General features: G+C 42.0%; 1 protein-coding gene across 1 annotated transcript in view; it reads right to left on the bottom strand.

The window, feature by feature from the left end:
* The window catches only part of LOC126173321 (nuclear pore complex protein Nup107), a 238,460-nt gene that overhangs the window by 65,775 nt on the left and 155,342 nt on the right, over nucleotides 1-17,343 (bottom strand). Inside the window, exon 6 of the mRNA XM_049920947.1 lies at nucleotides 12,517-12,621. Coding sequence (XP_049776904.1) covers nucleotides 12,517-12,621 — 105 coding nt within the window. The remainder of the gene's footprint in view (nucleotides 1-12,516; nucleotides 12,622-17,343) is intronic.

The following is a 17,343-nucleotide window of genomic DNA, read 5'->3' as shown; positions in this document are numbered from 1 at the left end:
CCAGTTAATCACGTATTTGATGACACACTATCAGGAGATATGTGTCAAACAGGGAAGGAGTTAAGGATTCTATTGGTTGTCATGTTATTCTTTACAGAAGAACTAATGAAACATATAGTTGGCAAAATAAATTGGTTTTATTTATTCTCCAAGGAGAATACTCCACAACCAGTGTGTTCTCGAACACCAAAGCTGAAAGATACTGGATATGAAGACATGTACTGTTTCATAGCTGTTTGTCTTCTGATGCCTCACATGAAAATACTGAAAATTAGCAAATACTGGAACAGAGGCGGTGTTCTAAATACTCCAGTTTTTAGTGAACTTATGTCAAGAGCCTGCTTTCTATTGCTTGTGAGAAGTTGTATACTGGAGGAGACAGATTATTCAAAATTAGGAACAGCGGCAATGTAGTGGCTACATTATAAAGCCCTTCTTAGAACATGGGCATGCCCGCTACCTTGATAATTGGTACTCTTATTTTCCTGGCTTCACAGTGATGGGACGAACACATGTGGTACTATCCGTAAGGACAGACACAACATGCCAAAGCTTCTTAAGAAACCACAAAGCATTGTAGTTTATAACTTGAATAAGGGAGCAGCTGACCTTTCTGATATGCTGCTTCGCCCTGTCAGATGTATATGGAATACAATGAAGTAGTATAAAAAGTTCTTCTTTTACATTCTCAATCTGTGTGTTTTAAATACTCATTTTCTACACAGGTCACTAAAACATCATAAAATGTCAATAGCAAAGTTTCATCTGTTGCTGGTAAAGGAACATATGGAAATGTATGCATCAGAGCACAGAAAAGCTGACATGGGAAGGTGTTCTGATGATAAACCTCTAAGGTTTGTGGGAAGGCATTTTCCAATCATTATAACAAGTGGATCATTCCAAGAAAAGTATGCCAACACTAGATGCATTGTTTGCTGGAAATAGAAAGAGCGCCAAGAAAGCAGGTACGAATATAAAACTTGCAAGGTACCACTGTGAGTCGTACCCTGCTTTGAAAATTGCCACAAAAAACAAATTACTAATCGCAGCACAGGATAAATACAACAATGCTATCAGAAAAAAACTTTGAATATATATAGACTTTGCCAGTTCCGGTCCAAAGCATGGATCAAAAAGAAGGATGGAAAATATATTAACAAAGTGTGAAAGTAACTACTAAATTTACAGTTCATGACTTTGAATCTTCTCTACAAGTGAATTTAACGTGCTAACAAAAAGAAAGCTGTAAGTTGTGATAAAACAAGCTGGGATCTCTTTACTTCCTCTTTTGTTTTGCCATCTGGCTCCTTAAATTCATTTTATTTTCATTTTTGTATAATTACCATTAACATGCATCAGTATAATCAGCATTTCCATAAAAGAGAAAGGTCGACCCTCAGACTTGAGGAATACAGCACCAGGTCTAATTTTGTGCTTAGTTTTGTGTATGTAATTAATTTCCTAATTTATGTTGACCATTCCTAGTTGTTATCTTTTACTACAGATCATTATAGGGTGAAATGAGTAATTGTTTTGAGACCTAGATTCTGTCATTGACTTATAAACAAAAATAAATTCTCAGAAGAAGAACTATTAGGATTCTTAAGTATCTATTTGGCACTATTCGAAAACATATTAGCAAAGACAGTTGTTAATTAATTCCAAAATAAATACCAGGTTTATCAAAAGTATTGTTTGTACAACAATATCTGTTAATTTCCCTAATTAAACAAATAATTCGACCTAATGTTTGTGGTATATGGAACTGTTAAAAAGAAGGAATTTTTCAACGTATTCAGTTAATTGAATGAGTTATGTTTTAATTGTAATTTCTTTAACTTAAACATTGAACAATGTCAAGTTTCAGTGACTGTTATTGTGAGGATATATAAAGGATCGATATTTGATCCCGAGAACAATCAGTCCACAGCCGATTTTCAGACGTGAAACATGTATTGGTTAGATTAACAACAATGGATTAACGTAATAGTGGAATAAGTGTAACACAAAAAGGTCATGTGTTACAACAATTATTGACAATGTCTGTTTAGTCATTTGAACAATAGTGTCACACGTACCATATTATTCTGCAAGACCTTTGAACTGTGTGGTTAGGTTTTTACTGCTCACAGATGTTCAATAGTAAACTAGTAGTAGTATGCTGATGTTGCCTGCAACCTATTAATGAGGCTTATCAACATGTACCAATAGTGAACTGGCCACATAATTGTGTGATACTGGGCGGTTGTGAACAGTGAAAGTAAAGAACTGTGAAAAGCAATTGTGCAACTGTCAGTTACATCATTTACAGTAGTCAGTGTTGACATTCCAACCCCCATTTTTTAGCCAGTATAACAACAGTATAACATTGACACTTGAGGATTATCAATGAAGAAATAAAGCACGCAAATATCACAAAGTCTGTCAAGTATTTGAAAATTTGTGGAGTACTTATGTGCAATAATTAAAAGAATAGTACAAAAAAAAGCTCTGCGGCAAACAATCAATCATTTCCGGTGATTCTGAATTATAACAGCACTGATTACAAATCTAACTAATCATGTCACTTTCAGCATAAGCTACAAAAGTCATGTAAAATTCCTGATTACTTTCTGTGCTGGGTACAAGCTATGTAGAATGAATGGCACACAGAACCTGGACAAGGAATTTATCATTTTAAGCACATTTCATCTGGTCCATTGCCTGCAAGACTGCATATAATTCTGTGTTGAAGACACTGAAGTATCAAGGCAGTTGGCCCTAGAGGACAGGATCAGGGAAAACAACAGAGCAACCAATGGGCCACCGTGGTTCAACCCATGCACAAAGAAACTGCAGAGTTGTGGTGCTCAGTTAAAATCTCATAGAATAATGCATTAAAAACATATGCAGGATTGCAATTTCTTCTGTGCTGCACCAAATCTAAAATTACTCTGGACTCTGCAGATGGTGGCAGGTGGTTAAAAACCTGCATTTGGGGTTGTATGTGCTCTACACCAAGGGGCTCCAGCACACACTGCACGCAGATCCCAAATGGCGCCGTTGCTTGGGAACGATTGGAGAAAAGGCTTTCCCGAGGTGGACAAGCAATAGTATGGTAGAAATGTGAAGCTGGAGCTGCAAAGAACTTGCATGTCTGATGCACCATGAGTAGCTGCTGCTGTATGTTGAGTGGCAATCCCCTAGCCTCGACACAGACTCGATATGTGGCTGGTCCTATAAGCACCTGTGGCCAGCCTAATCCCCTCATGGTGGATAGTGTCAATCTTCAGGTAAGAAGACTCTACACATTGTGCGTCCACAGTCTAGCCGTGAATGCACAAAAGCCTTATAAAACTGGAGCAAATGTGCGTATCTCCTCCCCAAGACAAATGGCTAAGGATCTTTATGATATTCAATGCCTTCTGGATTCTGGCTTTCAAGCCTCGCAATTCACATAAATTGAAAATACAATGGGAATGATTAAAATGAAACACACACACACACACACACACACACACACACACACACACACACACACACACACACAATTGAAAGCTGGAAACCCATCTTTGCAGTACACTCCTCAAACCTCTGTAACGTAAATTGCAACTGACTGGTCGCTTTTTTTTTTTTCTCTTTTTTTTGTTATGGTTTTAGAGCACAAAACTGCTACGGTCATTAGTGGCCAGTCTGTGACTTAGCAAAAAAAATACTGGAAACCAGCAGCAATGGGAACGAAACTCAAAAAATTGGGGAAACTAAAAACAGAAGGAAAGCTTAAAAACCACTATAGAAGGGGGTTGGTTGTCCCCAAAAAGAGCTTCGAATGACTGACGTCATCTCACTTGCACTAATAAACTCGAGAACGCGATCGGCTGAGCGCGTGTCATCTGCTAAAATGGAAGATATATCAGGCGACAGCTGTGGACGGGCGCGTAACGGAGTAAAATAGGGGCACTCAAGTAAAAGGTGTCTTACCGTCCACAGCTGAGAGCACAGTGGGGACAGAGTGGGGGAGGGTCGTCACTTATAAGATGTCGATGGCTAAAAAGACAGTGCCCTGTCCGGAGTCTAGCTAAAATTACCTCCTCCTGATGACGCGTTCAGGAGGAAGAGGTCCAAGCACAGGGAAGAGCTTTCACGTCCCGCAATTTATTATTGGGAAGTGTTGACCAACGTGCGTGCCATAAAAGAACAACACGACGACGTAAAACACTCCGTAGATCGGCAAAGGGAATCGTGCGAATATCTGGCTGAAGAAGAGAGACCGCAGCCTTGGCCCCATTTCCACAGATACCAACGTGTCCTGGGATCCAGAGGAACGCCACAGAGATGCCCCCCAAGTGGAGCAAGTGTAGGCAGTCCTGAATCCGGTGGACCAGAGGGTGGACAGGGTAGAGAGCTTTGAGACTGAGGAGAGAGCTGAGAGAATCTGAACAGATAACATACTGTATCCGCTGATGGCGACGGATGTATTGGACAGCCTGGAGAACAGCGTAAAGCTCCGCAGTATAAACCGAACACTGGTCGGGAAGCCGAAATCGAGTTGGAGTGTCGTCAACAATATAGGCACTCCCTACACCAAACGATGTTTTTGAGCCAACAGTGTAAATAAATGTGGCGTCCTTCATTTGTGCACATAGAGCAGCAAATGTCCGACGACAAACAAGTGATGGGGTTCCATCCTTGGGAAAGGTCACTGAGCACGCAGGTCCGGGGACGGAGCCAAGGCGGTGTTGTACCCTAAGTTGTCAAGGAAGTTTTAGGAAAGCGGAAGGAAAGAGAATGGAGCAGTTCACGGAAGTGGAATCCTGGTGGTAGTAGGGAGGAAGGGCAGCCTGCATACCCTAAATCCAAGGAGGCGTTGAAAAAAATGTCATGGGCCGGATTAGTAGGCATGGAAGACAGGTGGCTAGCATAACGACTCAAAGGACAGCTCGCCAATTGGACGGCAGAGGTCCAGCAGTCTCAGCATAAAGGCTTTCCACAGGGCTGGTGTAAAAAGCTCCAGACACTAAACGTAATCCACGGTGGTGGATAGAGTCGAGGCACCGAAGAATAGACGGCCAAGCAGAGGAGTAAACTATGCTTCCACAGTCGAACTTCGAGCGCACTAAGGCGCGATAGAGGCGGAGAAGGACCACTCGGTCCACTCCCCAGGAGGTACCATTCAGGACACGGAGGGTGTTGAGGGATCGCAGACAGCGAGCCGAAAGATAGGAAACGTGGGAGGACCAGCACAGTTTTCTGTCAAACATAAGACCCAAGAATTTAGCAACGTCTGAAAACGGAAGGTTGACAGGTCCTAGATGTAAGGAAGGTGGAATAAACTCCGTACGACGCCAAAAATTAACACAAACGGTCTTACTGGGAGTAAAGCGTAGGCTGTTTAGAAGCTCCAAGCGTGGAGACGATCGAAACATCCTTGAAGACGTCGTTCAAGAAGGCTGATCCGTTGAGAGCTGTAGTAGATCGCAAAATCATCCACAAAGAGGGAGCCCGAGACATCAGGAAGGAGACAATCCATAATTGGCTTTATGGCAATGGCAAACAGTACAACACTTAGCACGGAGTCCTGGGGTACCCCGTTTTCTGGGGAGAAAGTATGGGAGAGAGTAGTGTTCACCCACACTCTAAATGTGCGCTCTGCCATAAATTCACGAAGAAAAAGGGGCAGCCGACCTCGAAAACCCCAAGAGAACAGTGTGCGGAGGATGCCTGTCCTCCAACAGGTATCGTATGCTCTCTCGAGATCAAAAAATACTGCTACTGTTTGGCGTTTCCGGAAAAAATTGTTCTTGATATAAGTGGAGAGAGCAACTGCAGAACAATGCTTTCGGAAACCGCATTGGGCAGGTGTTAAAAGACTGCGGGACTCCAGCCACCAAGCTAAACGGCAATTCACCATATGCTCCAAAACCTTACATACACTACTCGTGAGACAAATGGGGCGATAGCTAGAGAGGAGATGTTTGTCCTTTCCAGGTTTCGGAACAGGAACGACGATAGCTTCCTGCCATCATCTTGGAAAAATACTGTCGGTCCAAATTCGATTATAAAGGCGAAGGAGGTAACGCACACTAGGGTATGATAAATGCAGCAACATTTGGATGTGGATACCATCCGGTCCTGGGACGGAGGAGCAAGAAGAAGAGAGTGCATGTTGGAATTCCTGCATGGAGAAAACAGTATTATAGCTTACGCAATTGTGTGAGGAGAAAGCAAGAGTTCGCACTTCCGCTGCACGTTTCTTCAGGAGAAACGCGAGCGGGTAATTTGAAGAGCTCGAAATCTCAGCAAAATGTTGACCCAATGAGTTAGAAATTGCGACGGGGTCCACTAATGTGTCATGCGTGACAGTCAGCCCAGAGACCAGGGAGAAATAAGGTGCGCCAGATAACCGTCGAATCTGACTCCAAACTTCCAAGGAGGGAGTGAAGGTGTTAAATGAGCTAGTAAAGAAGTCCCAGCTTGCCTTCTTGCTATCGCAGATGTCGTGACAGCATCGTGCACGGAACTGCTTATAGCGGATACAGTTGCCCTTAATGTAGGATGGTGTCTGAAAACGCGAAGAGCAAGCCGCCGCTCACGTACTGCGTCATGGCATGCCTCGTTCCACCAAGGAACTGGGGGACGCTGGGGCAATTAGGAGGTGCGAGGTATTGAAAGTTCCGTAGCTGTAACAATAATGTCTGTAATATGAGTGACCTCATCGTCGACGCTAGGAAAGTGACGGTCATCGAATGTCGCTAGAGATGAAAAAAGTGTCCAATCGGCTTGGGCAAACTTCCAGTGTCGCGGGCGCATATATGGCAGGTGGGGCTGCAATCTAAGGACACATGGAAAATGGGTCACTCGAGTGTGTATCAGCAAGGGCGAACCATTTGAAGTGCCGAGCTAGCGGAACAGTACCGACCGAAAGGTCCAAATGAGAGAAATTTGTGGTGGAGGCAGACAAAACTGTAGGGTCCCCAGTGTTGAGGCAAACAAGATCCGCTTGGTGGAAGATGTCTATCAATAGTGAGCCACACGGACAAGGACTTGGAGATCCCCAAAGCAGGTGGTGGGCATTGAAGTCCCCAACCAGCAAATAGGGGGGTAGAAGCTGACCAAGAAGATGAAGGAGATCAGCTCGTGCCATTGGTGTGGACGATGGAATGTATACAGTACAAAGAGAGAAGGTGTATCCAGAAAGGGAAAGACGGACAGCGACAGCTTGGAAGGAAGTGTTTAAGGGGATTGGGTGATAATTGAGAGTATCATGGAGAAGAATCATGAGTCCTCCATGTGCTGGAGTGCCTTCAACAGAGGGGAGATAAAATAGGACTGACTGAAAATAGGGGAAACAAAGCGATCGTAGGGACGCAGCTTTGTTTCCTGAAGACGGAAGATGACCGGCGAGGAGGATCATAAGAGGATCAATAATTCATTCCAATTGGTTCGAATGCCACGTATATTCCAATGGATAATGGACATAGGGTGGACAGAAAATGGAAAAATGTGACCAAGGTTGCCCTCAACTCAACGACAGCTCAGAGCTTGCGACTGACAGCGTGGAACGGCAGTCAGCCGAAGGCAGAAGATCCTGATCCATAGGTTGTTCAGGAGCAGCTCCTGCCACCAGCTATCGGCCGCCAGCAGAAGATGGCCGAGGGCGGCTACCGTCAGGTGGTGCTGTAGATGGGACACGCCGTGGCGGAGAAGGAGAGGGACTGGGTTTCTTATTAGCCTTCTTGGAAACAGGATGTTTAGATGAAGGAGGAACTGATCGTTGTGAATTTGGGGTATGTAAAAAATCTTCACGAGTAGGCTCTTTTTTGGAAGTCCGGGTGTCTGACTTTTGGGCTCGAGATTTAGCAGAACCCGATGAAGGGTGAGCCCTAGAGTGAGCAGGCGAAAGTGGGGAGGTTGAACGGGCAATCTTTGTGCTGGCCAATCTGACGACTGTGGCACTAAAGGTGAGATCACAAGTCTGCGTGGCCGCCTCCTTTGTTGGCCGATGAGAGGCAAGGACAGTGCTGTATTTACCTGTCTGAGGCACAGTGGGCTTTTGATTGGCGAATGATTTTGGAGCAGCAAAGGTCGATACCTTTTCCTTCACTCTGATTTCCTGAATGAGGTTTTCGTCTTTAAAAAAGGGGGCAGTCTCTAGAGGAAGCAGCATGCTCACCCATACAGTTGATGCAACGAGGGGATGGAGGCGGACAAGCACCCTCATGGGCATCCTTGCCACACGTAACACATTTGGCTTATTGGAACAGGACTGGCTGGTAATGATTGAAACGCTGACAACGATAGCAACGCGTAGGGTTCGGGATGTAAGGGCGAACGGAAATTATCTCACAGCCCGCATTGATGTTCGATGGGAGTTTAACTCTGTCAAATGTCAAGAAGACAGTACGGGTTGGAACGATGTTCGTGTCAACCCTTTTCATGACTCTATGAACAGCCGTTACGCCCTGGTCAGACAGGTAGTGTTGAATTTCCTCGTCGAACAATCCGTCGAGGGAGCATGTATAAACGACCCCACGTGAGGAATTTAAAGTGCAGTGCGCTTCCACCCGGACAGGGAAGGTGTGTAGCAGTGAAGTACGCAGCAATTTTTGTGCCTGGAGGGCACTGACTGTTTCTAACAACAAGGTGCCATTTCGTAATCTGGAACAAGACTTTACAGGACCTGCAATTGCGTCGACACCTTTCTGAATAATGAAAGGGTTGACCGTGGAGAAGTCGTGATCTTCGTCAGACTGAGAAACAACAAGGAACTGTGGCAATGAGGGAAGAACTGTCTGTGGCTGAGACTCATTGAACTTACGCTTGTGAGCAGACATAGTAGAAGATGAGGAAACCATTGTGGAAGTATCCCCCATGATTACCGGCGTCTCCGATGGCGTGCTCCTCCCTTGTGGGGGCCCTCTCTGAGGGCACTCCCGCCTTAGGTGATTGTTCACACCTCAGGTCACACTTCCCAAGAAACGGACGGAGGGACCAATCGGCACTTTCGGAAGGTATCAGCTCGAGTAATCATCCCTCCCTGGGCCTGGCCATTACCAGGGGGTATGTACGTGTCCTACCTGTCTACCCGGGGCAGGGAAGTACGCGTTACCCCGTCACCGGCTATGCATGGAAATGTGTGGGTCGGCCTTCAGACACGCACAGGAAGTAAAAAAGAGAAAGGGAAAGACAAAGAAAGGGAAAGGGAAGAAGAGGGGTCTCAAATGCTGCAGCGGAGAAAAGGGTAAAGAGAAGAGGTAAGGAAAAGAGAAGGACAAAGGAAGGACGAAGACTTGCAAGCAGAGAAAGCGAAGAGTGTGTTACGTTTTCAAGTGTCCGTCTCCAGATGTAGGCACAAAACATATTCCCAGAGGGGAGAAAGGGAAGGAAAGAGGCGGAGGTTGGGGGGGGGGGGGGGGGCAAGATGGGGGATAGGGAAGGATGCGGAAAAGGAAGGTATGCAGCCCGGAAAGGAAGGAGGACCACATTAGCTCGTGGTCCCGTGCTCGCTACGCAAAAACAGCAAAATTGTCCACAAATAAGGAGCACTGTGCAGGACTCCCTACTTTGTATGTGGTATTGTTGATGTCTACAGCAAAGGGACTAACATTTAAAACGCTCTCCTGAGGGACATCATTCTCCTGCTCAAAGCAAGCTGACAGTGTGTCACCAACTCATGTCCTAAAGAACTGCTCAGACAGGAAAGACCGTATGAAGATGGGAAGGTAGCCACAAAAGCCCCACTGATGCAGTTGCGTAAGTATACTGTGTCTCCAAGTAATGTCACACACATTACTGATGTCAAATAACGTACTTAAACAGTGATGTTTATGTAGGAAAGCCTGCTAGACAGACGCCTCCAGCTGGGGTCAGATTGTTGACAGTAGACTGCAATCTCTGGAATCTACACAGAGAGGCTAATGAGTTGCCTGATCTTTAACAACGAGATCAGACAATGGTTAACCATTCATTCCAGGATCTTTCCAACAAAGCTCATAAGGCAATGCTCTGGTAACTACTGAGACGTATGTGGTCCTTTACTGGTTTGAAGAGAGGTATCAGAATTGCCTCTCTATGAGTTGGGAAAATTGCCTGTTTGCCATATAAAACTAAAAAAATTCGAGGAGGATTTCCTTTGACAATGCTGGAAAACATAGAAGCACCCAGCAGCAGATTTGGCCATGATTGAGTACAGCATCACAAATCTCAGACAGCACCACCTCCAGTTCCCATAGGGAGAAAGGGCAGTTGCAAGACCCAAATGGAGAAAGAGCAGTTGTAAGACTCAATTGTGCAGTCTGAATTCTAACTTGCTCTTCTCTAAAGTCACACAGTAGCAGAAAAAAGCTGAATCTTTGCTAGCATAGGTAGCAGCTGCTCCAAAATGCTCTACCAACGTCTGAAAGATGTCTCCGGGCATTGTTTGGAGATATCACTGTTTCAGCACTGCTGCTATTGGTAAGCAACTGTATTTACCAGAAAGGCTCCTGATAGTGTCCCATACTTTTGTAGAACAAGTGGAATGTTTGATGGATTAGCAGTACAAAAATGAGTGGGAGTACCTGACTTGAGGATGCACAGCTCGTAAAACATTGTGAGGCTCTCCAAAACCCGACAAGGGCAAGTAGAGATCGAGCCCCACAAGACACGATTGGCATTAAAGTCTCCCAGCACGAGAAATAGTTGGACAATTGTTCTATAAGACCCATGAGAGCCTCAGAATCTATTGCATGTTATGGAGGTAGATACAATGAGCAAATAGTGATCTTCTGACACACATGAATTTCAACGACTGGGATACAAAACTTGGCAACGTATTTCGACCTCGGTGAAAGTCTCTTCCCAGTTCTACACTAAGTACTTTGTCAGTTCTGTCTGTAGCATTATCAAGTATTGGTTGTGCAGCTAAGTGTGGCCATGAAAGGTCAAAATAATTGTGCTACTGATTTCGTAATTATCAAAGTGGGTTGGAAATGAAAAATAACGTCAAGAAACACTTTAAATCAGAGAAGCACTCTGTTCACTAGCTAAAAAATGCTACTCGTTATCAACATAAACATTCACTTGTTTGAAGCTTAAATAGCACCAGAAGAAAGAAAACAAAGGCCATTTTAGAAAAAAAAACTGTTGTCATTTTTGGAAAAGCAAACATTTCAGTCAAGAAGTTCAGCAATCATCACTTTTCTTCTTTCTTTAACAGTCTATTTCAATCAACAAAGGCTTTGCCTTCAGACAGGTAGCATGACAAACTCTCAAACTTTTACTTCTATTCATCTGCAAACTAACAAAATATTAATGCAGATTTTGCCAAAATTAGATACACTAATTCAGACACTAACGGAGGCTGCATTTTCAGAACCCTCTCAATAACAGTACAGCATGAGAAAAAGGACATATGCAGAACTGATTTTTCCTGGGTTTGATTGTAGATCTGAAATTTTCTTATATAGAACATACTAAAGATCATTTCTAATGTTGGACTTTATCAAGATTTGCTTTGTGTGGAATTGCTAATTTTGATGATGAAAGTACTAGAAAAAATGGTTCAAATGGCTCTGAGCACTATGTGACTTAACATCTGAGGTCATCAGTCCCCTAGAACTTAGAATTACTTAAACCTAACTAACCTAAGGACATCACACACACATCCATGCCCAAGGCAGGATTCAAACCTGCGACTGTAGCAGTCACATGGTTCCGGACTGAAGTGCCTAGAACCGCTCGGCCACAGCAGCCGGCGAAAGTACTAGAATATCAACTACTTTGCATACTTGCATTCCTCAAGATCATATAAAATAATTTACCGAGGCATTTCCATACAGCCACAAAGTATTCTTTGCACAGAAACATGCAATAGGTCTGGAATCCATCATCAAACTTCATGTAGACAACTGTTTAGAAAGCTGGACATACTAACAGCAGGTTCACGACATGTTTAGTCTCTTATGAAGTTTGTTCTGAAGAATCACGCGCAGTATGTAAATAACAGTAGTGTTTGTCAATTTAACCTTAGGAAGAAAAGTAGCCTCCACATTCTACAACTTAACCTCACTCTTGTGCAGAAAGAGACAGAATGTAGCTACAGTATAAATTTATTTGACCACCTCCCACCTGAATTAAAGTTGTTGGTAGATAATGAAAGTTTTAAGAATTAATCTAGATCATTCCTGCTTGAGAACTACTTCACCTACATAGAACAACTTCTGAATGCAAATTCGTTGTGTGATTGGGCTAGGCTTCTCAAATTTTGCTGTACATTAAGTTTCAAAAACATTTTTTGTTGCATAAAATATCAACATGTAGGCACATTTTCACAGAAAAATGTATCATATTTCCAAACGTACAGACATGTTCCACATAATGTCCAGTTATTGCAATATATATACAACAGAACATGGAGAAAAAAAAACCCTCAAATAACACTAATGAGTCAGGTAATCTGGTACACCATTTGCTAATTCTAAAATTCATTTGCCAATGCATCCAAATACTATGGTAACTGAAAAGAAGTACCAACAGGATTGTGAGCAAAATACTAACCTCATCAAGGGGGTGCAGTTTCTTCTTTTGCCGAAAGGGTGCATCTGGGTCAATTTCTGTGACAAGATCCTCTGGCCCACTGTACGGTATGTCTTGCTCTTTATTCTGGAAAAAAGAAGTGATATTGAAATGCCAACATCAAATCAACAGAACATTTTAATAACTGTGGCCACAGATTATGGTTGTGTGTGTGTGTGTGTGTGTGTGTGTGTGTGTGTGTGTGTGTGTGTTTCTATTTCTTATGAAGGTCTTGTTTGTCAAAAGCTTACCTTCTGACAGTCTTTCTGTTGCGCCTATCTGAGACTCAGCATCTCCACTATATGGTAAGAAGCATCTATCCTGACAATTACACTTTTGTATTTCAGCTATCACAACAGTAATGTATGTTATCGGGATAAATTTTAAGAAAAAAAAGTTCTGAAGAAAATAGTTAGGAAACACAAGAAATCACATTGAACCTTGCCAACTGGTGCAATGCTGTCCGTGTTATTCTTGGTGAGCAATATTATGAATTATTAATCTAAATAAATTAAGAGACCACACACACACACACACACACACACACACACACACACACACACACACCAAATAATAGAAGAATGGAGTGCCAATGGGCTCACAAAAAAGAATGAAAACTTTGCTACTTTTGTACAAATCCTTCCAGCAGCCAAAATGTGCATGTGCGTGCACGACACACGCACGCACCTACATTGCCACAGTTGCAGGTTTGTGTCGGGTGAAGTAGGGAGATGGAGGGAGACAGAGGAGGGGAGGTTGCGGACTAGCTAGCAACTCATACAGTGGCAGCAGCTTTTGCAAGATAGGAATGCGAGAGAGAGAGGGCTGGCAAGTGCATGGACTAGGAATGGGACATAAGGGCACCACAGCTTGCGTGTTGGTGCAACACAGAATGACGATTGCGTGGAGGTGTCAACTGGTATGAGACAGAGAGGCAGAGGGTGTGGGTGCAGGGGTTTAGTAAAGGTTGAGGCCAGGAGGATTACCGGATGTGTGGTAAGGATAACTCCCATTTGTATAACAAAGAAAAGATGGTGCTGGAGGCAAGGATCCAAATGTCATGGTTATGAAGCAGCCACTGCATCTGGGTAGTAAAAAAAAGCTGGTGCTGGAAGAAAAGATCCAAATGGCACAGTTGTGAAGCAGTCACTGAACTCTACCATGTTTTGCTTGGCAGACTGTTGTGCCAGTGGATAGTCAGCTTTGTTCTTTGCCACATTTTGACAGTGGCCATTCATTCTGGAAGACAGCTGGTTGGTAGTTGCAAAAGTTACAGTAGAGCGGATATACGATTGAGCATGTCGATAGATAGTCGAAGACCTGGCAAAGCTCATGGTTCAGTTGCTCCTATCCTGGGTGATGAAGGGATCACATTTGTAGCTGATTATTGGGGATGGTGTGAGCATTGTGCGTGTGGTCACAACTGTGGGATCTAACAAAAAAAATACTTCAACATGGTAGTTTCAGAGGTGGCAGGTGTTTTGGACTGTGGATGTGTCAGATAATGCTAGAGATTGGGCCTGAACTACCTTATTCACATCACTGTCAACATTAGCAGACAACTGTACGGTAGTTGTTAACAAATACTTCGCATTGTATGTTGCTCATTGTGTATTCTCATATTTTGAAATGAGTGAAGAAACTATTCCTGGTCCATCACAGAGTTCAATTATGCCCACAAAACACTTAAAGGGATTATTGATTCCTACAACCATGTTTCAAGTTCTGATTTTTCAGAAACATAGAACATGCATTGCCCTGCAAGAGGGCTCATTTCCCCTCACCGCTCCTCAACCCTCTAGTCGACATAATTCCAGTTTGTTTATGCTCGCAGCGTATTGGGAATTTATAGTTTCTCTACTCTGCACTATAGTGCGACCAGAAAACAAAACCTGGTAACACATTTTAGCCTTACCAAAAGTCTTCCCCCTAATGTGTGAATAGAGTTATTTTCAGTTCTACTTCTATGCTAAGTATCTTGTCAGTTCTGTCTGTAGCATTGCCAATTATGGATTGCACACCTATAAATGCCCATGAAAGATCAAAATTAATATTCTTCAGATATTGTATTTCTCAAACTAGTTGTGAAAAGAAAAATAATGCCGAGAAACATCTTAAATCAATGATGGAAAATGGTGCTGCTTCCAACAGAAACAAGCACTTGTTGAAAGCTTAAATAGAAGAAAAGAAGAAAACAAGCAAGACTGTTTTCGGAAAAAAAGTTTGAAGTTTTAGCAAAATCAAGCATTCCAGTCAAAAAGCTCCCAAATTACTACTTTTCTTTTTTTAACAGCCAATGTCAGAGCACTAAGGCTTCATATTCGGACACTTCGCATGACAGCCTTTTAAATTTTTACTTCTAATCATTTATCAATGCCAGATGCCTGGTTGTGACTTACATATTCCCTTCACCTTTTAATACTGCCTGCTTCCCTGACAATATAAAATGCAAAATATTATGCAACACTATATTCTTTCCCAGTTAGATGAGTTAAAAAGTTTTTATTCTTTAAAACAAAATGAAGCATAGGGTGTAAAATATTACATTCTTAAAACAATAATTAAAGTAAGTGGCAGCTTGGTGAGTAGATTTTTTTTATTTATCCAATTACACTTTTTTCAAATAACACTTTTTTCACAGTAGCTTACATTTTAGGCATTTTTTTCCCTTAGTTTTCTGCTAGATAAATTAAAATTCATAGTTTGAAGAAAACCGTTACAGGTTTTTCAGTTGTTTACTTGTGAAGCAGCGGAAAAGATGAGTAGTTATATACATACACATTGGATTTTGGTTCGGATTAATATAAGAGGAAATAGGACTGTATGTGTCCAGGTCAAGGAAAGGAAAGATGATTCGGTTATGTTCATACTGGAAGGCACCAGCGCTACAATCCAGAGATTTAATTACCAACAAAACCTGGTGATGAGCAGAAAATAAATGAAAATATTATCAGAAGTAAGTAAAAGGTTTAAGTATGAAGTAAGTGTTTTGGTCTGTTACGAGCACTAATTGCTGATATTGTAGTGGTGAGTAATATTTCATGTTCATTGAAGTTATGAAGTGAAGCTGTATCCTGGGAAAATATACTGTTCCTAAAAAAAAACAGTGACTAAATCCGCTCAAGCTATGGAAAAATCAACCAGTGAGGACTGGGATCATGTGAATGCATATTTCAATATCTGAAAGGTACATTTAATTATAGATATTATCTATGATATAGAAGAAAATTTCAGAATTTATGTGATGCTGATTTAGCTGGGGAAGACATTCAACAACTGGTATTGTGGCAACATCAAGTACAAGTCATTTGCAGAAGGCTGTGGCTACATCTACAACTGAGGCAGAAATTATTTCTGCAAGTGAAGGAGCCAAAGAATTAATTTGGTTTCATTGTTTGTTAAGTGAATTAGTTGAAATGCTGAAAAAACCTCCAACACTTTATAATGACAATGTCAGTGCATTAAAATTTGGGTGGGGGGTCACACACACACACACACACACACACACACACACACACACACACACACCACCACCACCACCACCACCACGCGAATATCATTGTCAAAAAAAAAAAAAAAAACAAAAAAAAAAAAAACATCTGACACTTATGTCCGTGAGAGATTTGTGAATGATGAAATTATGTTGCAACACATATATGGAAAGAAAAAGTTGACTGATCTTCTGACGAAGCCACTTGAGCAAGTTCGCTTTAATTTGCTGCATGCAGGGATTGGTGTGCAGGCAGTAAAGCATAACTCATTATTTGTTTGACTGTTTTTTGACTGATTTTTTTTCCTTTTGGAGAAATGTTGTGATAAAAGGAAAAATGTTTTAGCGTTTACTGTAAAATATTAATCCTTGTTATTTTTGACATATTCTTGTTTTTATATAATCTCTTTGAAGTTTGTTGAAGTTACAAAGTAAAGCTGAGAAAATCTACAGTTCATAAATAAAACTCTGTTCTTCAGACTATATAATTTACGACACATACTAACATTATAAATGCAAAAGTAACTCTGTCTGTTACACTTTCACAACTAAACTGCTGAACCAATCTTGAAGAAATTTGGTATGAAGATAGCTTGAATGCTGAGGAAGAACATAGGCTATTTTAGAAAGTGTGTAGTACAGCGTATTTATTGGTTTGAAGAATATAACATGAAATAAGAAACAATAATTACTTTTTGAAAATGTTATTTACTCTTTGGCTTTTGAACTTTATCACAGTCATGTAAAAGCTTTTTTTGTTCGATACATTCTACACAATGCTATTCAATGTACTGAATATGATGATTGTAGAAACCTCCACATGTTTAATCCATACTTCCATACCAATGTCAGTCACAAACCCGTCACATTTTAGCCACTGAGCATCATGTGCACTTTATAACATCTTTGTTGAGATACAATTTGCAAGAACAGCTTGCAGTCATCCAGTTAGCATAACTGTTTCACAATCATTGGTTTCCAGGTTCAATTCCCACCAGTTCGTTTCCTCCCCCCCCCCCCCCCCCCCCCCCCCCAATGTTGTTATGTGTGTGGTTTATAATATTAAATTCCAACACCACCCCATGTAGATGGAGATTCAACAATAAAATTGGATGATAAGCCTGTGACCCGTATTAGAACTATTACTATAAACCTTGCAAGCTTAAGTCTGATTTAGCACGTATTTCTAAGAGAACTCAAGCTACAAAAGTTAAGCGAATCCAACAAACCTCAGAGCAATCTCATGTCTGCCGGAACTTGGGTGCAGAATGTTAGAAGCCTTAAGAGTTACTGAGACATTAAAACACTCACACGCCCAT

Source organism: Schistocerca cancellata, chromosome 1 (genome assembly GCF_023864275.1).
Source record: "Schistocerca cancellata isolate TAMUIC-IGC-003103 chromosome 1, iqSchCanc2.1, whole genome shotgun sequence".
Lineage (NCBI taxonomy): Eukaryota > Metazoa > Arthropoda > Insecta > Orthoptera > Acrididae > Schistocerca > Schistocerca cancellata.
The sequence above is the reverse complement of the archived record's forward strand: the minus strand, read 5'-3'. Positions and strand labels throughout refer to the sequence as shown.